At 35.8% G+C, this 18,941-nt stretch overlaps 1 protein-coding gene across 4 annotated transcripts in view; it reads right to left on the minus strand.

Moving 5' to 3' along the window:
- PXDN (peroxidasin) overlaps positions 1 to 18,941 on the minus strand; it is an 82,582-nt gene that overhangs the window by 26,123 nt on the left and 37,518 nt on the right. For all 4 annotated transcript variants that reach the window (XM_088052663.1, XM_005521894.3, XM_088052666.1 and 1 more), the window contains 10 exons: positions 14,718 to 14,789; positions 14,064 to 14,135; positions 13,410 to 13,579; positions 11,969 to 12,086; positions 9,738 to 9,907; positions 8,553 to 8,825; positions 7,156 to 7,272; positions 5,788 to 5,946; positions 2,611 to 2,723; positions 1,489 to 1,645 (listed from right to left, as the gene is read on the minus strand). In XM_088052663.1, coding sequence (XP_087908789.1) covers positions 1,489 to 1,645; positions 2,611 to 2,723; positions 5,788 to 5,946; positions 7,156 to 7,272; positions 8,553 to 8,825; positions 9,738 to 9,907; positions 11,969 to 12,086; positions 13,410 to 13,579; positions 14,064 to 14,135; positions 14,718 to 14,789 — 1,421 coding nt within the window. The remainder of the gene's footprint in view (positions 1 to 1,488; positions 1,646 to 2,610; positions 2,724 to 5,787; positions 5,947 to 7,155; positions 7,273 to 8,552; positions 8,826 to 9,737; positions 9,908 to 11,968; positions 12,087 to 13,409; positions 13,580 to 14,063; positions 14,136 to 14,717; positions 14,790 to 18,941) is intronic.

Genomic DNA, 18,941 nt, shown 5'->3' on the forward strand with positions numbered 1-18,941 from the left:
CCCACTAGTTTGAAGGAGAAATTTCATTTACAGTTTCAGATGGAATGCAGATTAATTAAGTGTAGTATCACTAATTTTAGGTTCATTTAAGCTACAGTTTAGAAGAAATTACCCACATTATATTTATTTATTGCAAATCAGTAAATAAGTAGTTTTGGAGTTTGGTGATTTCAGCAGATAATGATGAATTTACAGCTATACTAAGTGAATGAAACTCATTTCCACTGGTGTTTTATTTCAACTCATGATTTCATTTTTCAGCACTCTTAGTGACTTGAGAACTAGCTAATCTTTCCTAAACAAAACCAGTTTTTTGCTATGCATATCCAGATTTTCATAGACTTTCTTTCCTTTGTTGACTTCATACATATAGATAGAAACTTATTACTTAATGATTCCTAGCCCTACAATTTTTCTCTCCTGAATAATGATTACAGATTAAAGAAATATTCTTCATAGAAGAAAGTACAGATTAAAAGTCTACTAAAAGCAACCTAAGACAGGTAACATCATAGTTTTATTGATACCATGGCAAACAATACATTAGAAAAATCACTGATACCTCTTTATCAATTTAGTAAGCAAAATACAGAACATCCCAAATAACACTGGGAAACAACATCCAATATATTGCAGATATCTTCACATCAATCTTCAAAACACCAAAGAATTCTATACTAATTTTATATTTTAATAAAAATAAATATTAATTATAGAATAAAATATATAATAAAATTAATTAAATATAAACAATTTTTATACTTTTTATATTTATTATGTTATATACTAATCTTTTTAAGATACAAAAATCTTGTCTTCTATTCTCTACTGCGACACGAAAATCATGCCATTTTCTTTTACTTTCCAACAAAATTAAGCTGAAAAATCAGCAGTTTTAGTCAATAACTCAGAAAAGCACTATGGTCAATCTTTGTAGCAAAGTTATTTTCTTAGCCTCTTTTGCTGCTTTTTTGTAATTTTTTACATAGTAGCAGTTGATAACTATTATTTGCCATTATTACTTTCAAATATTTAGAACAACTTCAAATATTCTCCTTTTTTTTCTGTTTTCTCTTTTAGCTTCTTAAGGTCTGTATGACTTTCCTAAACAGTTTTGCAATAGCTGCAGCCTAATTTTCAATGAAGCGCTTTGAAGATGCCAGAAGACTTTTATCAACTTATTTCTAGAAATTAGACTGGGTATTTGACTAGCAAATTCTAAAAGCTCTACATAATATCTCAAGAAGAAAGTTGAAAGATAAATTTGAGCCCAAAGTATAGTTGGTTTTGGAGCTTAACATCTAGAGAAACTCTTATTGTGACATTATTGTCTTGCTAAAATATGGGGAAAAAGAGAGAATCTTGGGAGAAAAATAGAAATATGAATGAAATAACTAATTTAGCATTTTGACAACTTTTTTCCATTTTACATGTTAGGCAATTAGGACAAATCTAACAATCTAAGTCATACACAAGTATGTATCTTACCATTTACACTGAGCACCATACTAACAGAGGAGTATCCGATGGTATTGCGGGCAACACATTCATAGCGACCTTCATCAGCTGTGCCCACATCACGAATGGTGAGAAATCCCTCTGGACTAACATGGAATTTTCCACTCTCAGTTACCTGTACTCCATCCTGCAGGGAAGCCCAAAGTTTACTAACTCAAAACACACTTCTGCTCATACATGTTTTTTTGTCATCTTTTCCTCTTCTGCTTTTATTTATAATTTCTTATTTCTACTGTGTATGCCAAAAAGTTCACAGTCAGATAGGTTTAGATAAGCTTATATAGAAAAATCACATGTACTTCCAAATTGTACAGTGTATTTTTTTACTTCTAAAATTACTCATTATTATAAATCAAAGAATTTTAATAGGCTTTCACCACATAAAATCTATGATTAAAAATAAGATAGCACCACTTGAGAATATACATATTTTATTTTTCTCAAAATTAACTACTGAAGTAGATTTCAAGAGCATTATATATATATATATATCAGCTCTTCATGTGCTATACATTTAGAAGCTTCTTCCGGTTCATTAACGTAAATTTCTAATACTCTCTGATTGAAGGGAAGAATATAATTAGAAAAATTTAATAACAATATTAGCAACTCATTTATTCACTGGTAACTCTGCTAATCCTCTATAGTTTGATATTGCAATTATTATATCAATGGAAATCAAAGCCAAAAGAAAGTTACCAAAGCCTGTCCTGGCTGGTCTCAACCTAGCACTAGCAAATGGCTTCAATACAGCATTTCTTACTGTTTTATATCTATAATATTATTGAAAGTGTGAATATTAGTAGGATATTCACACAGAACTGTCACTAAATACAGACCTTTTAAAGCATACATTATGAATTTTAGTTGGTCTGCATAATCATTTGCATAATTCCATATGCACATTTTTCTATATAAAATTCAGGTTTAGTATCTATATACATGCTCCAATTTAAATACTTATTGACTGGACTTCATGTAATGTTTTCAGACATCAAAGGAAACAATAATTTGACCATGAGCACTTTCAATAATTAATTATGAAGAGATGGAAAGGCCACTGCCTCTCTATAATAACTGTATATGTAGTACCTTGTTCCATGTAATGACTGGCTCCGGCTCTCCTTGAGCACTGCATGGGATCTGCACGTTTGTGCCAACCTCCACTGTCATGTCACTGGGAACACTGGCAAATACAGGAGTCACTAAAAAAGCCAAATGATACACTGATAATGTATGAAATACAACTTGTGCAAAAGATTATCAAAAAGTAGGTCAACACTCTTTTTTTATCAGTTACTGAACATTTCTAAATCTATTACTGAGTCTATCTTCACACTTTTAATTCCTTATAACTTCGTTTTAAGGATTAAATTCCTTTCTCCTTGAAGAAACTAGCTTCCCATGGTGTATATTCTTTGCTGGATAAAAAGCTGGCTGGATGGTCAGGCCAGAGATAGTGGTGAATGGAATTACATCCAGTTGGTGGCCAGTCACAAGGGGGTTCCCCAGGGTTCAGTATTGGGGCCAGCCCAATTTAATATTTTCATCGATAACCAGGATGAGGGGATGAAGTGCGCCCTAAGCAAGGTCATAGACAACACCAAGTTGGGTGAGAGTGTTGATTTGCTGGAGGGTAGAAAGACTCTGCAGAGGGAGCTGGACAGGCTGAATAGATGGGCTGAGGCCGATTGTATGAGGTACAACAAGGCCAAGAGCCAGGTGCTGCCTTTGGATCACAGCAATCTCCTGCAGTGCTGCAGGCTGAGGCAGAGTGCCTGGAAACCTGCCTGGTGGAAAAGGACCTGGAGGTGCTGGTGACAGCAGCTGAACATGAACCAATGTGCCCAGGTGGCCAAGCAGGCCAAAGGCATCCTGGCCTGTGTCAGCAATAGTGTGGCCAGCAGGAGCAGGGGAGTGATTGTCCCCCTCTACTCAGAACTGGTGAAACCACACCTCAAGTGCTGTTTGCAGTTCTGGGCCCCTCACTACATAAAAGACATTGTGGTGCTGGACCATGTCCAGATAAGGGCTGGTAACAAGTGACAGAACAAGATGAGATGCCCTTAAGGTGCACTTAAGGTTTAGATTAAATGTAGGGAAAAAATTTTCTTTGTCAAGCACTGGAACAGACTGTCCAGGGAAGTTGTACAATCACCATCCCTGGAAGTGTTCCAAAAATGTGTGGATATGGCACTTAAGGACGTGGTTTAATAGTGAACATGGTGGTATGGTGAGCATGCTACATTGACAGTTGGACTTGATGAAAGGTCTTTTCCAACCTTAGAGATTCTTTGACCTTTTTCCTGAGATCTGCTTCAGGATGATTTTGAAGTACTCTTAACTTCTAACATAATGGGCTAGTAGTTGTCAAAACCACTTAAGTTCCATGATTTTAGAGCTCTGAAAAATATTTCTGTTCATAGCTAAATCTGTACAAAGTCAATGGAATTAATATTGCATTAACTTCTGTTATCTTTTTTTTGTTGTTGATTTATTTTTTTTTAAGTAACAACAACTGCAATTTCTTAGATCACAAAAGCAAAACCTTCCACAACTCATTCAGCTGAGTCTCTCAGCCTGACTGGCTGAGGCATTGTGTCTTGACAGAGGTTCTACCTTCCATGACACCCATGAACCTCAACCCTTAAAACATAAAAACATCACCTTCAATTCTAAGGACAGAGTATACTGTTACCTAAATCCACTGTGAATAAAATGAATGTGTTTTTAAACTCTAATTTTCTTCAAATCCAAACTGATGCCTGGCACTCAGATATCATCATGAGAAGCACACACAGGATTATGAAGACATTAAGAATTCTATTTCCGCTGTAACATATACTGCTATGTTACTGATGTCATGATACTGATATTTAGAGGGGAGTGGGAGAGGGTGGAGTCCTATGCTTCTACAGGGAAGTATTTGGATATATATCCACTGCAGTCACTTATACTACCAACCAAATCTGGCCCTACTGGTAAACTGTACACAAATGGCTGCAAAGGACCAGAACCAGTTCAAATAAGGCATCCAGGGACAGATGTCCAGCACTAAGAGGGTAAGAGAGCCTGGTTCTGTGGATGTGAGCTGAGTCATGCCAGCAAACAGACCTGGACCATTAATCTGTATTCATTAATAATGATTTAACCACAGTGAACAATGACTAGACATTCCCCAGCTGAACAGTCCTTTTCTTAGAAGCCCAGAAGAAAAAAAACTGTCTTCTTCCTGCACAATTGAAGACAGCATTGCAAATAATCTGTGGAGAGCACCAATTTCAGGCTACATATTCAGCCTTCAATATTGCATTTACTATCTTTTGGTCACTGAATTTTGCAACCTGAGCTGCACAAAAATTGTTATATTAAACTTTACTCAAGTCCAGTGTAAAGCTGGATATAAGCAGTTATAGTTTTTCCAGCTGGAAAGCTGTAAAACTTTTTTAAACTGATACTTGTTTTATATAATTTTAATCAACATTTTATATCAGTTAAAAAAAATCTCTATTTTGACAAATCCATCTACTCTGAACTATGAAATATCAATAGAATTTTTTTCTGACAAACTTCTAAACTCATTTGAGCCCTTTTTACTAATATACAGTTTTAAATTAGGTCAGTAAAAAGAAATGTTTTGAATTACATGTTTTATCTCCTTGAATTCAGATAAACATCAAAGTACTTAAATAAATTATGAATGGTAATAAGATTACAATTTATCCTAGAAGTATTTTACTTAGTTACTTGATTGAAAAAAAAAGTATAAAAATGGAGTTTGGGGGTTTGGGTTTAGCATTTCAGGACTTTCTTTTGTATCATTTTATTTTCAGTAAAAGGAATGACTTTTCTTTGTGAAGTTCATTCCACTTCTGTAAAATAAAGTTCTGTTTCTGGACATGAAACATTACGTTAATAACACCATTTAACTAACATCATAGAGCCTCATTGGAAACTAGACTTTTCACAAAATAAAATATCTTCCAAAGCATGGGAATACTGTCATCCTCAAAGCAAACATCCAGTTCTTACCAAAAATAAAAAAGTAAATCAGATAAACCTCTTTCCCAGAAGACAGACTCTTCTAAAGGAATGATACCCTGCACAAATACCGGTAAGTATCCAGATGTTATTTATTGGAAACCACCTGGTATCTAAAAGGAGATATACTCAGAAACAATCACAAATGGTACTGTGTATTTTAGTGCAAGTTTAAATATTTCTTTCTTTTTCTTTTTTTTCTTCCCAGCAGCTGTACATGGGTTGTACCTCTAGGTTGTACAGTCAGGTATACAACGATTCGCTGAGATCCAATAATGTTGACAGCTTGGCATTCGTACTGTCCTTGGTCATGCAGGGCAACCCTGGAAATCCTCAGTGTTCCCGAGGATAGAACTAAGTGTCTTCTGTCAACAGACAGCTGGCCTCCTGAAACATACGACAACATCATTTGCTCTTTACCGCAACAAAGTCCCTTTGTGTCAGAAAAAACAAAACCCAGAAGGTTCTAAATTTGATAAAACACTGGAAAATAATAAAGTTTCATAAAAAAACAAAGAACCCCAAAAACAAACAAGAAAAAAAGTTTGAAACCTTTACTTCTAAGAAGATAAACATGAAAAGCAAACAAATTATACATATGCACACAATCATAATTCTGATCTCTTCTTTTGTTTGTGGTAGAAATAAATATTTTCATTTAAGGAGCATGCTAAAGCATCCAAATGAGAAGGCATGAAAACACCAACATGTGTTACTGTTCATGTCATATTATTGCCATGTGTGTAAGACACAATTTATCTCATTTGTCTGGGCCTAGATAATCCACAGAAAAATACACATGGCCCTGAAAAAAATGGAATATAAGTAAAATGAACGCACATAAGTGTCTGTACCCTATCCTCCCTTTCTGGACATTTCATTTGATTGGAGCAGTCTAAATAGAGGGAGAAACAAGGACGTTATCAGCATCAAAATTATGTAGTTTGTTAAAAATCTGCTTCATGTACAATCATTTAGAATTTCCTAAGAGTAATTTAGCCTGCCAGAGTTTTTACACTTGAATGAACCAGAATTTTTGCTTACCGATAAGACATCCACTACAATATTTCTTCCTGCTGGATTTGGCTTAATGCCTTTAGAGCCATAACTTGATAAAACAGTTAGCACAGTGCACCCTGTAGTTTCTGTCAATGTGCATTAAGTGACAGAGATGCTGGTACACCGGTGCCAGTTACAGGTTGGACTGTTCTGGTTTCTGACGAGAGCACATCCCACCGATTTTCAGACCTCCAGTTAATGACAGTCATCTCCATTTCTTCTGCAGTGCAACAGCAGTGATACATGCTGCTATGTGTAATTTGCCTCATATTTCTTAAACATTTATTATTAGGAATCTATTATGGACACATATATTTTAGTGGCTCTTTTTTACTTAAAAATGAAAAATGCTTGGACAGCTAGCTCCTGTGGGACACCTTGCCTTTCCCATCTGAAGGAGAAAGAGATAAACTGTTTCCTTCAGAGACATCTGAAGCATCTAAACAAACACATGCAGTTCCTTTCAATAAAGAAGTGATGCCAATATGACTGCTAAAAGATCCTAGTAGTTTAAAAGTAAGAATGGAACACACTTACCTCCTTTAGTCCAGGCAATAACGGGCTGGGGATAACCTTGTGCTTCACAAGGGAAATCAACTGTTTGTCCCTCAATCACTGTTTTGTCTTGTGGAGTGACAGTAAACTGAGGTAGAGCTACAGAAGAGAAAATAAAGCCATTAAAAAAAAAAATTTAAAAAATTTATCACTAAATTAACATACTATTTCCTGTGTAAGTTGAAATAGCACATATTAGAGGGAAGAGAGATGCTAATTGAATTTTTTTATATTGCCACCCCTAGAGAGAAAAGAGTTAGGGAAGCCACTTTTGCAAAAGGAGCATCTCTCTCACAACCTGGCCCTGATGTCAGTGAAGGCATGTGGGATCTACTGTCACAGATCCAAAACAAGAGGTACAGTAAGAATCAAACATAGAGTCTTCCCTGGATTAAAAATACAATCTTCTCTTTCTCTCAAAACTTCCCAGTTAAATTGGGAAGAAAATGTAATGTAATCAAAATCTTCTTGAGCTGCTTATTTTCTTCCATGAAAGCAATGAGTGAGCATGGGCCAGATTCTGCAGTAACACTGTGCACTACCAGTGTGAGAAGTATTTGCTCAGCTCTCAAAACACAATTATCCACTGGTAAATAATAAATGAACAAACCACACAGACAAGTTGTTTTGTATATCTTTAGAACTCATTAAGAAGGAATTTGTAATCTTAACTGTTTGCCAGCTAAAGATTTTAACATGAGGACAGAAGCAAACAAATTTAAAGGTTACTTAAAGTATTTTGGAAATAAAAGTTTCAGCATGAAAGTGTTTGCAAAAAATATTATCAACATATACAGGAGACTTTGATAGTTGATCTCAAATACTTTATAATCACACTATTGACATACAATATCACAATTATTGCAATCACAAGTTAGAGTACTTTGACTTTTGCTTTGCAGAAAAGCTGCGCAAATGTCTCAGGTGGTAGAATAATAGTTCCTACCAAACTCAGCAGAAAACGTTTCCACATTCACTGAAGTGTCTACAAAAAAAAGTGGCACAGATCTCTATTCAAAACTCCACTTCTAGTTCTCCAGGCACAAATTCTAATCTCTAGCATTGCTGCCTGTTACATAAAATATTTAATAATTCAAAAATTTGACACTGCTTGTTTGTTCCTCCATGCAAACAAAACATAAGAAATTAACATTTGAAAACATTAAACTTCTTATAATAATCAATGAAACATAATTTTCAGGGAAATAGTATATAATACCTTACTCTGTGTGAAATGTTTAGCAACTTCCCTATGGATTAAAACAGTGCAATTAGAAGTAAAAACTTTTATGTTTTTAGTTTGGCTCTGTCAATTCAGAAGAAAAGACAAATCCACACAATTTCAAGTAATATGTCTCTCCTAGTTCAACATTATTTACCTTGGACAATGATGTATGCAGTCGCATGGATGTTATCTATGCTGTTAGTTGCAAAACAGGTGTACTCGCCACTGTCCTCCTGCTTTACATTTTGTATATAAAGTCCTCCTGATGGAGTTATTGTGACACGAGGGTCATTTGGTAGAGGGGTTCTGTCGCCTTTGGTCCAGGTAATTCGTGGCTGAGGATGGCCGGTTGCACTGCACTCCAAGGTAACACTCTCCCCAACCAGCACTTCGGTATTTTGTGGGTGAATCACAAAACTTGGCCGGGCTGTGAGAAAACAGCAATACCTAAATGCAGCTTTTAGCTTGCACAGCTCTAAATTAGACAAATATAGTCTATAACTGGGGACACCTGGGGGGGTTTAATAGCTGTGTTCCAACATACCTCTAATCTCGATGCAAACTCTACCTTGCTTTAAATCTCATCTAACTCCAGACATCAATAGATAAAAAAAAAAGCTCATAATTGCTCTGATGTTTTTTCTTCAACTCCCATGAAAACAATTTTCAAACATTTTGTTCTCCTATCCTGATCTTTATAAAGGTCTCTTCAGAGGCATGGACATTGAGACCCAAAACACAAACAGGCTAAAAATTGTTCTAAGTCCACAAAAGCCAAAACTGATTAAGATACGTTTTAAGTAACTTTTCTCAAGTACATGAATAATTTGCAGTGACATTTTAAGTTTACCTGATTCTTTGTTTCAAAACAAAATGTTCTCACAGCAAAGTCTGTGTTTTAAAAATATTACAGTCCTGGACTGGAATTTAGTCCTTCCAAACATGACGCTTTGGCTAGACAGGGCTAAAAGGCTCTTGAGCAAGGATGGCTGCACAGGGTGTGCTGAAGCTTCCATGAGTGGCCAGTTCAGCAGCTTGTGGTTTTTGGTATCCAGAGAGAACGTTACTGCATTGAGCAATGTTGCAATGCAAAGCCTCCTTTCCTAACCCTTCTACAGCCTACGAGACTATTATCAAAATTGCATACTACAATAAACATATTAATTAACCAGCTGAGTTGCATTTTTGTTCTAGGGATATTATAGCCTCATGATCTAGTTCTTAAGACACCCAAGCCAAACAAATCTACACCTCAGGCATTAAAACATTTTATTTTTTAGTAATCTTATTATCAAAACAACTCTGTCTGAATACAAACTTCAGACTTAATGTTCTTTACCTGGTGACTCAAAGTATCTAAGAGTAACTTCCTGAGTTTTCACTTCTCCAGCCACATTTTTTGCCATGCATTGGTAAATGCCTTGGTCTGTTTCTTGAGTATTCTGAATCATCAATGTTCCATCATCTAGCAAGTTTAGACGGGAATCTTCTTTCATACTGAGCTCATTACTGAGAAGAAAAGGATCTGCTAGAGTTAAACCTTTAAATCACAAGTGCAGAAAACTGCCAAATAACAAAACCCAGGAGATAAATTGATAAATTACCCAAAGTAACTTGTGGGGGAAAAAAAGTTTTACTTTGTTAAAAATAATGGAACTTTAAATTTTCTCCTAAAGAGAAGAAGATTAAAAACAAATAATGAAATTATTTTGTTTATGCAAGTAATGCATCTTCAAAATGAGAAGTTGAAATAATTATATGAGGATAAGCTTACAGGGGAAAAAAAAGTGAACAAATGCACATATCTGGCCTTTAGAAGGCTGTTCTAATTGATAACACAGTTAAAACTGTTTCCACTGGAAGTATATCATGCAAGTTCAATATTTAAGATACTTTCTACTAAGAGAGAGGTTAGTTGTTACAAAACTATCTTTGTGCCTGGATTGTTCAAGGAGCACTAATGAACCTAATATAATTTGTAATGGTTTAAAATATAAGTTAAGGTCAGGTCTTCAGGTTAGGTCATGGATGAGTTTCTGCGATGTAACCTAAGAAGTCTTAAGGGGTTTTATTAAAGGAACTTTTCCTCAGTCCACCCCTCACTACATGATGAGGAAAGCACAGAGGAGGGATGAGATCACACCCCTTATGTACAAAACCCAGCCTACTGATCTATTCAACATACTGCTCACCACATTGATGGCTTCTGACTGAAATGTTGCCATATTCAACTACCTTGCAAAGAGCTTAGCTCTCATTCATGCAGCCAGGAAACAAGCCAGAGTCAATAATCCCTCACCCCAAGCTCAAGTTTCTTCTTAAAACTCCTATGTGTATTCTGAATGCGTTTTCTTTGTGTATTATAAATACATGAGCCAGAGAAAATTTTAAAGAAATAATTATACTATTCAAGTTCAAGGCTCTGTTCTTGACATACTCCATAAAAGCTGTACCCTTGCTGCACAAGGGGTTCTCACTGACATCAGCAGAAAGATATAGAACCAGGTCTCTAAACCACACCATTTCATCAGCAACTAACATGTCTTATATAAACTGTAAGGGAATTTATATTTCAGGTCAGGTTCTCCATTTGTATAACAGCATTATTAAGCCAAAATCTGATTTGCTGATGATAAACTCACAGTTCATATGTCCATTGTACATGGACAATGAGGTGATGTGCTGGCACAAGGCAGGTCCAGCTGTGCTGTGCCCAGCACAGCTGGAGGGAGCCAGGCTCTGGGCAAAGCCTGAGCAGCCACTCTGCAGCAGGCTGGCCCTTGGGCTGTTGAACGATAGTTACCCTTTATAGAACCTTCCCCCATCTTCTAAGTGATGAGGGAAAGAGATACAGCAGGTTGCCCAGACTATGTGGGCAATATAGTCTGTTGTGCTATCTCCACCCTTAGAGGCTTTTAAGACCCATCCAAAGCAATCTGGTATAATCCTGCTTTGAGCAGAAGGCTGCACTGGAGGCCTCCTCCAACCTTGGAGACCTCCTCCAACCTGAATTACACTACAGTCTTGTAAGACTTGCCTGCCCTCCCATGTACTGATTTCATGAGGCTGAAAATGGATGTCTCCCTCCTCTCCAGGGACAGAGCTACACCTTGGGAGTAGCTACCTCAGAGAAGCTAGGGCTCTAGAAAGAGTTCTCCAGCTGGAGTCCTTAAAAAAAGGTATTTTTTGCTCTGTCCCAAAACACATGCAAATGCTGAGTAATCTGCAGACTGTACATGCAACATGTCCACAGTGGATTGGCTGGTACTTATATATATAAATGATTTAGTATTACAGGTGTGAGCAGCTTTGCAGCTGAACATCTTACAAATAGTACTAGAGTAATAATACTTTCTAGTTACCAATTTAAATGTTCAGAATTACTAATAAAAAAGATATAGGCCATTATTACTTCATATGCTCATTTTAATTATAGCATGTTTTTGCTGTAACTATTTCACATATTACCGTACACTGCACATTGACATGCACCCAGAAATGTACACACACACACACACACTCAGGCAAATGTACTTATATCAAATTTCTCTCTTCCTCTTTTAAACTTACTTGTTTCTAAGCCAGATAATTTCTGGTTTAGGATTGCCTTCAGCCCTGCAAGTGAAGTACACTGTATTCCCTGAAGTAACGTCCACATCCTGAGGCTCTGATGTAATTCTTGGCCTCTCTATATCAACAATAAAACATACAAAGAACTCATACTTATTTTAAAACTACTAAAAACTGGTAAACAAAAATATTTCCACACATCTTGTAAAAAATATTTTTCATAAATGTTACGACTTAAAATATGTATATGCTTAGTCAGGATTAAATTCACTTTTCCCTGTGTAAAAGTGACTGTGGGATTTCTGACCTCCTTCATTGTTCCTTAGGACCTTTCAGCAGACTGCAAATAGATTGTGCAAATTTGTATCAGGTTCTAAAGTGGCTGTTTTATTTATTTGAACAAAGGCTCAAATTGCCTATGAAGGAAAAACTTTAAAGCAGCAAGCACAAATGCAATTTAAAATAACTTCCTCTAGATAAGTATCAGTGCCTAACCTGCATCACAGAATAATTTGTACAGCTTGCTTCCTGTAGTTTCCATATTCAGACTCCTTAGATATGCAGAGAGCTGGTAGGATGCCATGTGCATTACTCTTGCCCCAAATTCCCTTTGTACTATCTTTTTTCAGTAACCTTGTAGGTGCTTCTGGTCGTAATTCTCATGATCAGAATTATATTCAACCCATAACCAAAAATTTACTTATTTTGTACTTATTATATTTATACTTATTTACTTCATTAAGTGGATGGGCAGGCAAATGCCCATTGCTTGATGAGAAATCTGCATTTTGATTTCAGAACACAAGAGGTGCTGGGCCAAGTCCCAGGGTGCCCATGGGGCCAAACTTTTGCACCCCTAGGGTGAAGGAATACAGACAGAAGGATTACAAAGGTCCATTAATCCTCAGTGGCAGAGAATTTCAGCGCCTGTGTGGGGCACTTCTTGTAATTATAGATGAGTAAAAAATAATTCAGTGGCCCAACCCCAATTCCTACATCAACAAAAATTTTTAAGGCGAGAACTGTGTCAACAGGAACAATTCAGTAAAGCACCTTTCTTTCCTTTCACTTATATAGAAGAGAATAAACAACACCAAATAATATTAACACCATCGACCCTAGCTGACAATCCTGTTATGATCAGAACTGAAATACAAGAGGGAAAAATAAACTCCTTCAGGATAATCACCTTTAGTTCTTTAAGGGGAAATTTCAAACATGGTTATATTTGTTTCATTAAAGACAGACTGAAGGGTAAAAGCAATCAATTCACCCAGAAGTACACAAAACTAGAAAAGGAATGCAGATTTCTAGGAATAACCAATATTAACCAGAGGTGGTCAGTGTTAATAAACAGAACAAATAATTCTAACTCCCCCAAAAAATACAGCTTGGGTACATGCAACCTATTAAACAATCCATCAGGAAGTGGCAAACTCACCACAGTTCAGTTCTTCTGGTGTTATTGTGGCCACTGATCTTCCCTGGATCCTCCGTGGATACTCACAGGTAGCTGCTGCCTGAGCATTGCCAGACTCCGCGTACGACTTCAGCAGCTCCGCCAGCCACAGGATTTCACAGTCGCAGTGAAGAGCGTTGGAGTCCAAACGCCTGCACAAAACAAGGAGCAGCCACAGCTCTGTTAGCAAGCCTCAGCCATTCTGCTAGGGCCAACATGGTTCTGTAAATGGAGCAGTGCCTTTATCTGTGAATACAGACAACAGCCCAACATGCAGTACAGGTGTTGCTTACTTCGTTATAGGCATTCTGGTAGTTTTTATTAGAAGAATGTGTATTATTTTTATGGCCCAAAGAACAATCTATGTATATTATTTATTCTATAAAATAATGATTACAAACAAATCCAATATAGGAAATAAACTTTAGTCAGTAACTAAAGAAAATAGATATAAAACAATGTTCTCAATCTATGCACATAAACAACTGGAGCACAGTTAAGAAAAAAAACATTCAATATTTAAAATAATTACACCATAAAAGGCATTTGCAAGGAAGATAAATATTGCAAGAGAAGATACAGTCTAATTGGGTTAATTAATATTTCATTAGTTCAATAATAATTCAATTTACTTACAGTCTCTTCATAGATTCTAAGTGACTAAATGTTCCAGGAATCAAATGAGCTATTCTGTTGTTATGCAAAAACCTGTTAAAAACACAGAAATATGCATGTAATAATTCAGATTTTGTGATGCATTCATTTCATTTACATACTTCTGGAAGGTTTTCAAGAGAAAGTAATCTAAGAAAATTTAAGAAAAAAAAAATTAAGCCTGATCAGCAACTCACTGCCTGCGATTTTTTAAGTGGCCTCCAAGGTGTACTTGGGTATGTCCATGTGGTGATAAAGAAGCCATAAGTAGCTACAAGGAATTGAGTTCATAAGCATTCAAATTAGAAATTAAAAAACAAAAAAAGGACCTAAATAAATTGTCTAGTTCTTCATTCATAACATTTATTTTAGGCCAAACATTGATCACAGATCTTTGGGAAATAGTTTTGCAAAGGAAAAAATAAACCACAGGCAATGCTCACTTCTGCATGCCTCCAAGGTCAGCCTCATCAAAGTGTTCTTGGAAAGACTACGTAGTAGTTACACTAAAAAAAAATGGATTAAAAACAATCTGTGGCAATGATAAAAACATTATTTTTTTTTCAAACGCATGATTTAATTCAAACAAGGAAGCAAGCTGTCTTCTGAATCTTACCCCAAGAAAAACAAACTTACAGCCTTTCAAGTTTTGGAAGATGAGTAAAGGATTCAGGTTCCAACGTTTCTATTTGATTAAAGTGCAGGTACCTGAAAATATGTTAAACAAAAAGAAAAATACTGAAACAATTTTCTTGATTGGTGAAATATTTTAAAGAATTTATTGTTTCTATACTCTTTACAGATATAAATGGCCATAGTGATGTAGCAGCTTTTTTTCTGTTACCATCTGAATCTAATACTTGAATCTGAGAAATAAAAGGCATGACAAACAAAGAAGGGTTTGCAGATCACTACACTGAGTGTGAGTGTGTGTACATATATGAGCAAAAAACCCCTCCATTGCTTTGGAGATTTTAAAGACAATACTTTGAACGCTGTTTTGCCAAAATTATATTCATTGTATGCATGCTTGGAATAACTTAACGAAAAAAGAAAATTATTATTTTTTCCTAGGAATAATGTTAGAGATTATTTAGAAAACATTTACAGTTTCCAGCACAATAACATTTTCTGTGAGCAAATGCTTTAATTTCCGTGAGTGAAAATTTCAAAAGATGCTGAGAAATAACCTTCTCTAGTCCATGAACATTGGCATTTAAAGCTGTGAATACTCTCAAAATCAAATTTGTAATATAAACTCAAGTTTAACTAATTTGGCTTTAGACAAAGGGCTTCCTAGCAATTGGTGCTGTTGATGCTCTCTTGATGCTTATGCAAGCTATTAGCATCATACAACAATAAATCTACACAGCTGTTAATGCTGTAAAGTTGAAAAAGTTAACAAGACAATTAGCCAGACTATTTATCTGTAAGTATTGTGAAAATGGACTGCAAAGACAGGATCATTCCAGCATTGACTATTTTTCGGAGATTCTCCTTAACCTTGCAGATGAGAAAACAAATGTAATAGATAAGACTGGCACAAGAAACTGTGAAAATGATTTACAGACTTTGGATCCTGATTATATCTTTATATACTTTAAACTCTTTAAGTTTCCTATTTGACCTCAGACAAACTCGGGAACCTCTGGAGAATGTGCATATCAAGAAATCACTGTGGTCTGAAGAACAAAAAAGCCTATTATTTAAAAACAGTGAGAACAACTCAGAGCTCAGTATCTCCTGAAACATCAACCCCTCAGCATGAACAGGACAAGGACAAGGGGATTTGCCTGAGCTGAGCCAGATGGCGGCTGGGCAGAGAGGGAAGCGGGAAGAAGTGGTGATTCCAGCCAAGGCCTTGCAGGGAGCCCTGGAAGGCGCGTGCAGAGGGAAGCCAGGCACATGCCTGGCAGCCTCCCAGGACAAGCGCGAGCCAGCGAGCGGTGCCAAGGAGCAGTGAATGGGGACCACGGAAAAAGCCAATAAATCAGCACGGCCGTGATCAAGCACATCACAGTGTCAAGCCTGCCTACTGCCAGTGCAACGCCTGGCCACGGCAAACACTGAGCATAGAGCATGGTCTTGTTAGCATGAAGAATCAAGGACTGCATCACCTTGCTGTGACTTCCAGTTTTCATCTCCCTGTTGAAAATACATGGCTATTTCTTCTAAATCAGATCTCAAAGGCAGATATTTCCAGAAAGGTTCATTCCATTTGCCAGTAGAGAGAAGAGAGACCTCAGAGTGAGGAAGAACTGGCAGGACAAGGACTGGGCATGGCCCAGCCATGAGATGGGCAGGCACTGCTTGGTGGGAGCCAGGGCTCTGCTCATCCCCCTTTCAGGATCAGCATATGGGAGGGGGCAAGGCACGGTGGGGATCACTGCAACGAAGGAGGATGAAGGGAAAAACCAGGCACAACTATAGGGTTTGTTACCTCTGAAGCAGCTTTCATTCTGGAAAAAGTTACAAAGACTACTGCTTTTGCAGGCAGCAGTGATTTTTTCCTTTCTAGCTTTCTTAATTCTACTTGCATTTTTATGCCTCGTGAGCACCTTGCAAACACATCTCTTTATATTCCAAATAAATTAATCTCTCTCACTTCTTTGGCATTGACAAGGCAAGGTTTGTAGGCACCTCTTATTTGAATAAACATTGGTAAAAGCAGACACATTGAGGCACACAACCCCTTCTTCAGGGCCACAAATCAGGGTGAAATTAGAAAGAGAGAAAAACCACTTGGAGAGGTATTCTAAGTAGCATATACATTGCAAATCTTGAAACAATCATAATGGCTGTTTAATACTCAGGACTATTAGAATTACAGATGTAATCAATATGTGCCTGAGAAGTCACTTTATTTTTCCAAACAAATTAAAAAATATATTTTTATTATAAACCTTGCCTTGTTTACAAGCCCATATCACTGCAGATACAAACACAATAATTCAGGTGCTAAAGAACAGTTAAATTTACCTCATCAGATACCACTTTGTCTAAAGTAGCTCAAAAAATCAAATAATGAAATCCAGCTATAAATACTCTTAACTGCTTCATAGTAGTTGGGCTACACAAGTTAGGTGGGTTTTGCAGATCTTTAAATTATTAGACCTAAAAAAGTCCTGAGCAACCTATCACGTAACTTATTAATAGAACAAGGTGTTAAATATCTGGCCAAAATAATTTGTAATTCAAAATAAATAGATGCAGAAACCAGATTGCATTTTAAGTCTACAATAAAAAGAATAAAAAGTCCTTGGCATAATGACCTACACTTTATTCCTGTATTATCACTTAGGTTTATCACTTCTATTATTTTCTTTTGTGTACCACATTAAAGTTCTGTAAAGGTATATTTTGATATTTTAATTAATATGGTAATTGCTTGGATTTAAAATTCACGTTAAAGGTAATCATATTCAGGAAATTATCTCACACTATCATATCTTTATAGTCATCTTTTATGTTCAGAGTACAAAGCACTAAAAATAGTAATGTAATAAATGTAAAAAATGTTAAAAAGACTAATAAATATTAAAAATATGTAATAAATATTAAATGTAATAAATATGTGATAAATATTAAAAATACTTTCAGAATGAAAATTGAAAGAAAAAGAGTGCAGGAGTGATTTTTAAATACCTACATCTCTTTCTTAATTCCAAACTCACTATCAAGAATTAAACAGAAGGAAAGGAAATACTTATAGGGAAAAAAAATCCAAATGAAACACCTTGAGAGGAAGATTTTATCAAATAAATATGGCATAGGATTGTCTTTTTTATTATTAATCTTATAGGACAAAAATTTACAGTAAAATTCAGTTCCAGTGGAATTTTTCACAGCACTATATTTAGGATTATGTCTTATGTATCTTTGTAGCTTTTGTTGGGGAGAACTTTTATCATATATGCCCATTGTTCTTTTTCTAATAGTATCATCACATCTTTGGGGAAGTACTTACTAACCCATTAGCTGAGTATAATCTATGTTCTGAATATTTAAACAGCATGTTTGCCCTTTGGATTATTTGAAAGAGAATGAACAAACATATATGTTCCATATTTACCAAAGAGCTATCCCTGCTCAGGGACAAGAAGTAGCAGCCTTAAACCATTAGGAAAAAGATATAAATATATGTTGTGGAAATGATATAAAATATTGGAACAGGATACTTAAGTAGATTATGCACTGAAGACTTTTAAAATAAGGCCAGACAAGTATCTGTTTCCAGATTGTTGTCCCTAGCTGATCTTATTGTAGAATATTAAGGATATATTCCTCAAGACCCCACCACTTTGGGTTCGTCTGATTGTTTATTAACTAATTATCTTTCATTATTCCTTTCCACAGATAGTTTTAGCAGCAACTTTACACAGAGTCCACTGTGTTAAATGTGCATAACTGCTGACATAGAGTTATGCAAAAAACAGAAACTTGTAGTATAAAAAAAAAAATAAATAGCAACACTTCAAAAATACTGGAAATGGAGTTGAGGTAAATCAACTTAATATAACAAACTGTATCACCTTATGTTAGTTGAGGTTTCTGTCTATTAATTCCCCCTAAATATGTGTATGTGTACATAAACTACATCACAACTAATAATAGCTTATAAAGAACAAAATTAGTATGTTAATATGGAAGTTAAAAGAAAATGCATAGCTAGGATTAGGTAAACAGATTTAAATAATAACATTAATGATTGTGTATCCCACTGTTAAATACTGGAGAGTACACTTTTTGTCCCTGATATATACAACTCATAAGCTGAGATCTCAAAAATATGACAGATATTTGGAAGCAAAGTAATGTATACACATCTGGAAATGGACTCCATTTAAAGCTAGATCTTGG

Source organism: Pseudopodoces humilis, chromosome 3 (assembly GCF_049639895.1).
Source record: "Pseudopodoces humilis isolate 2021_Gansu_Grassland_sample_001 chromosome 3, ASM4963989v1, whole genome shotgun sequence".
Lineage (NCBI taxonomy): Eukaryota > Metazoa > Chordata > Aves > Passeriformes > Paridae > Pseudopodoces > Pseudopodoces humilis.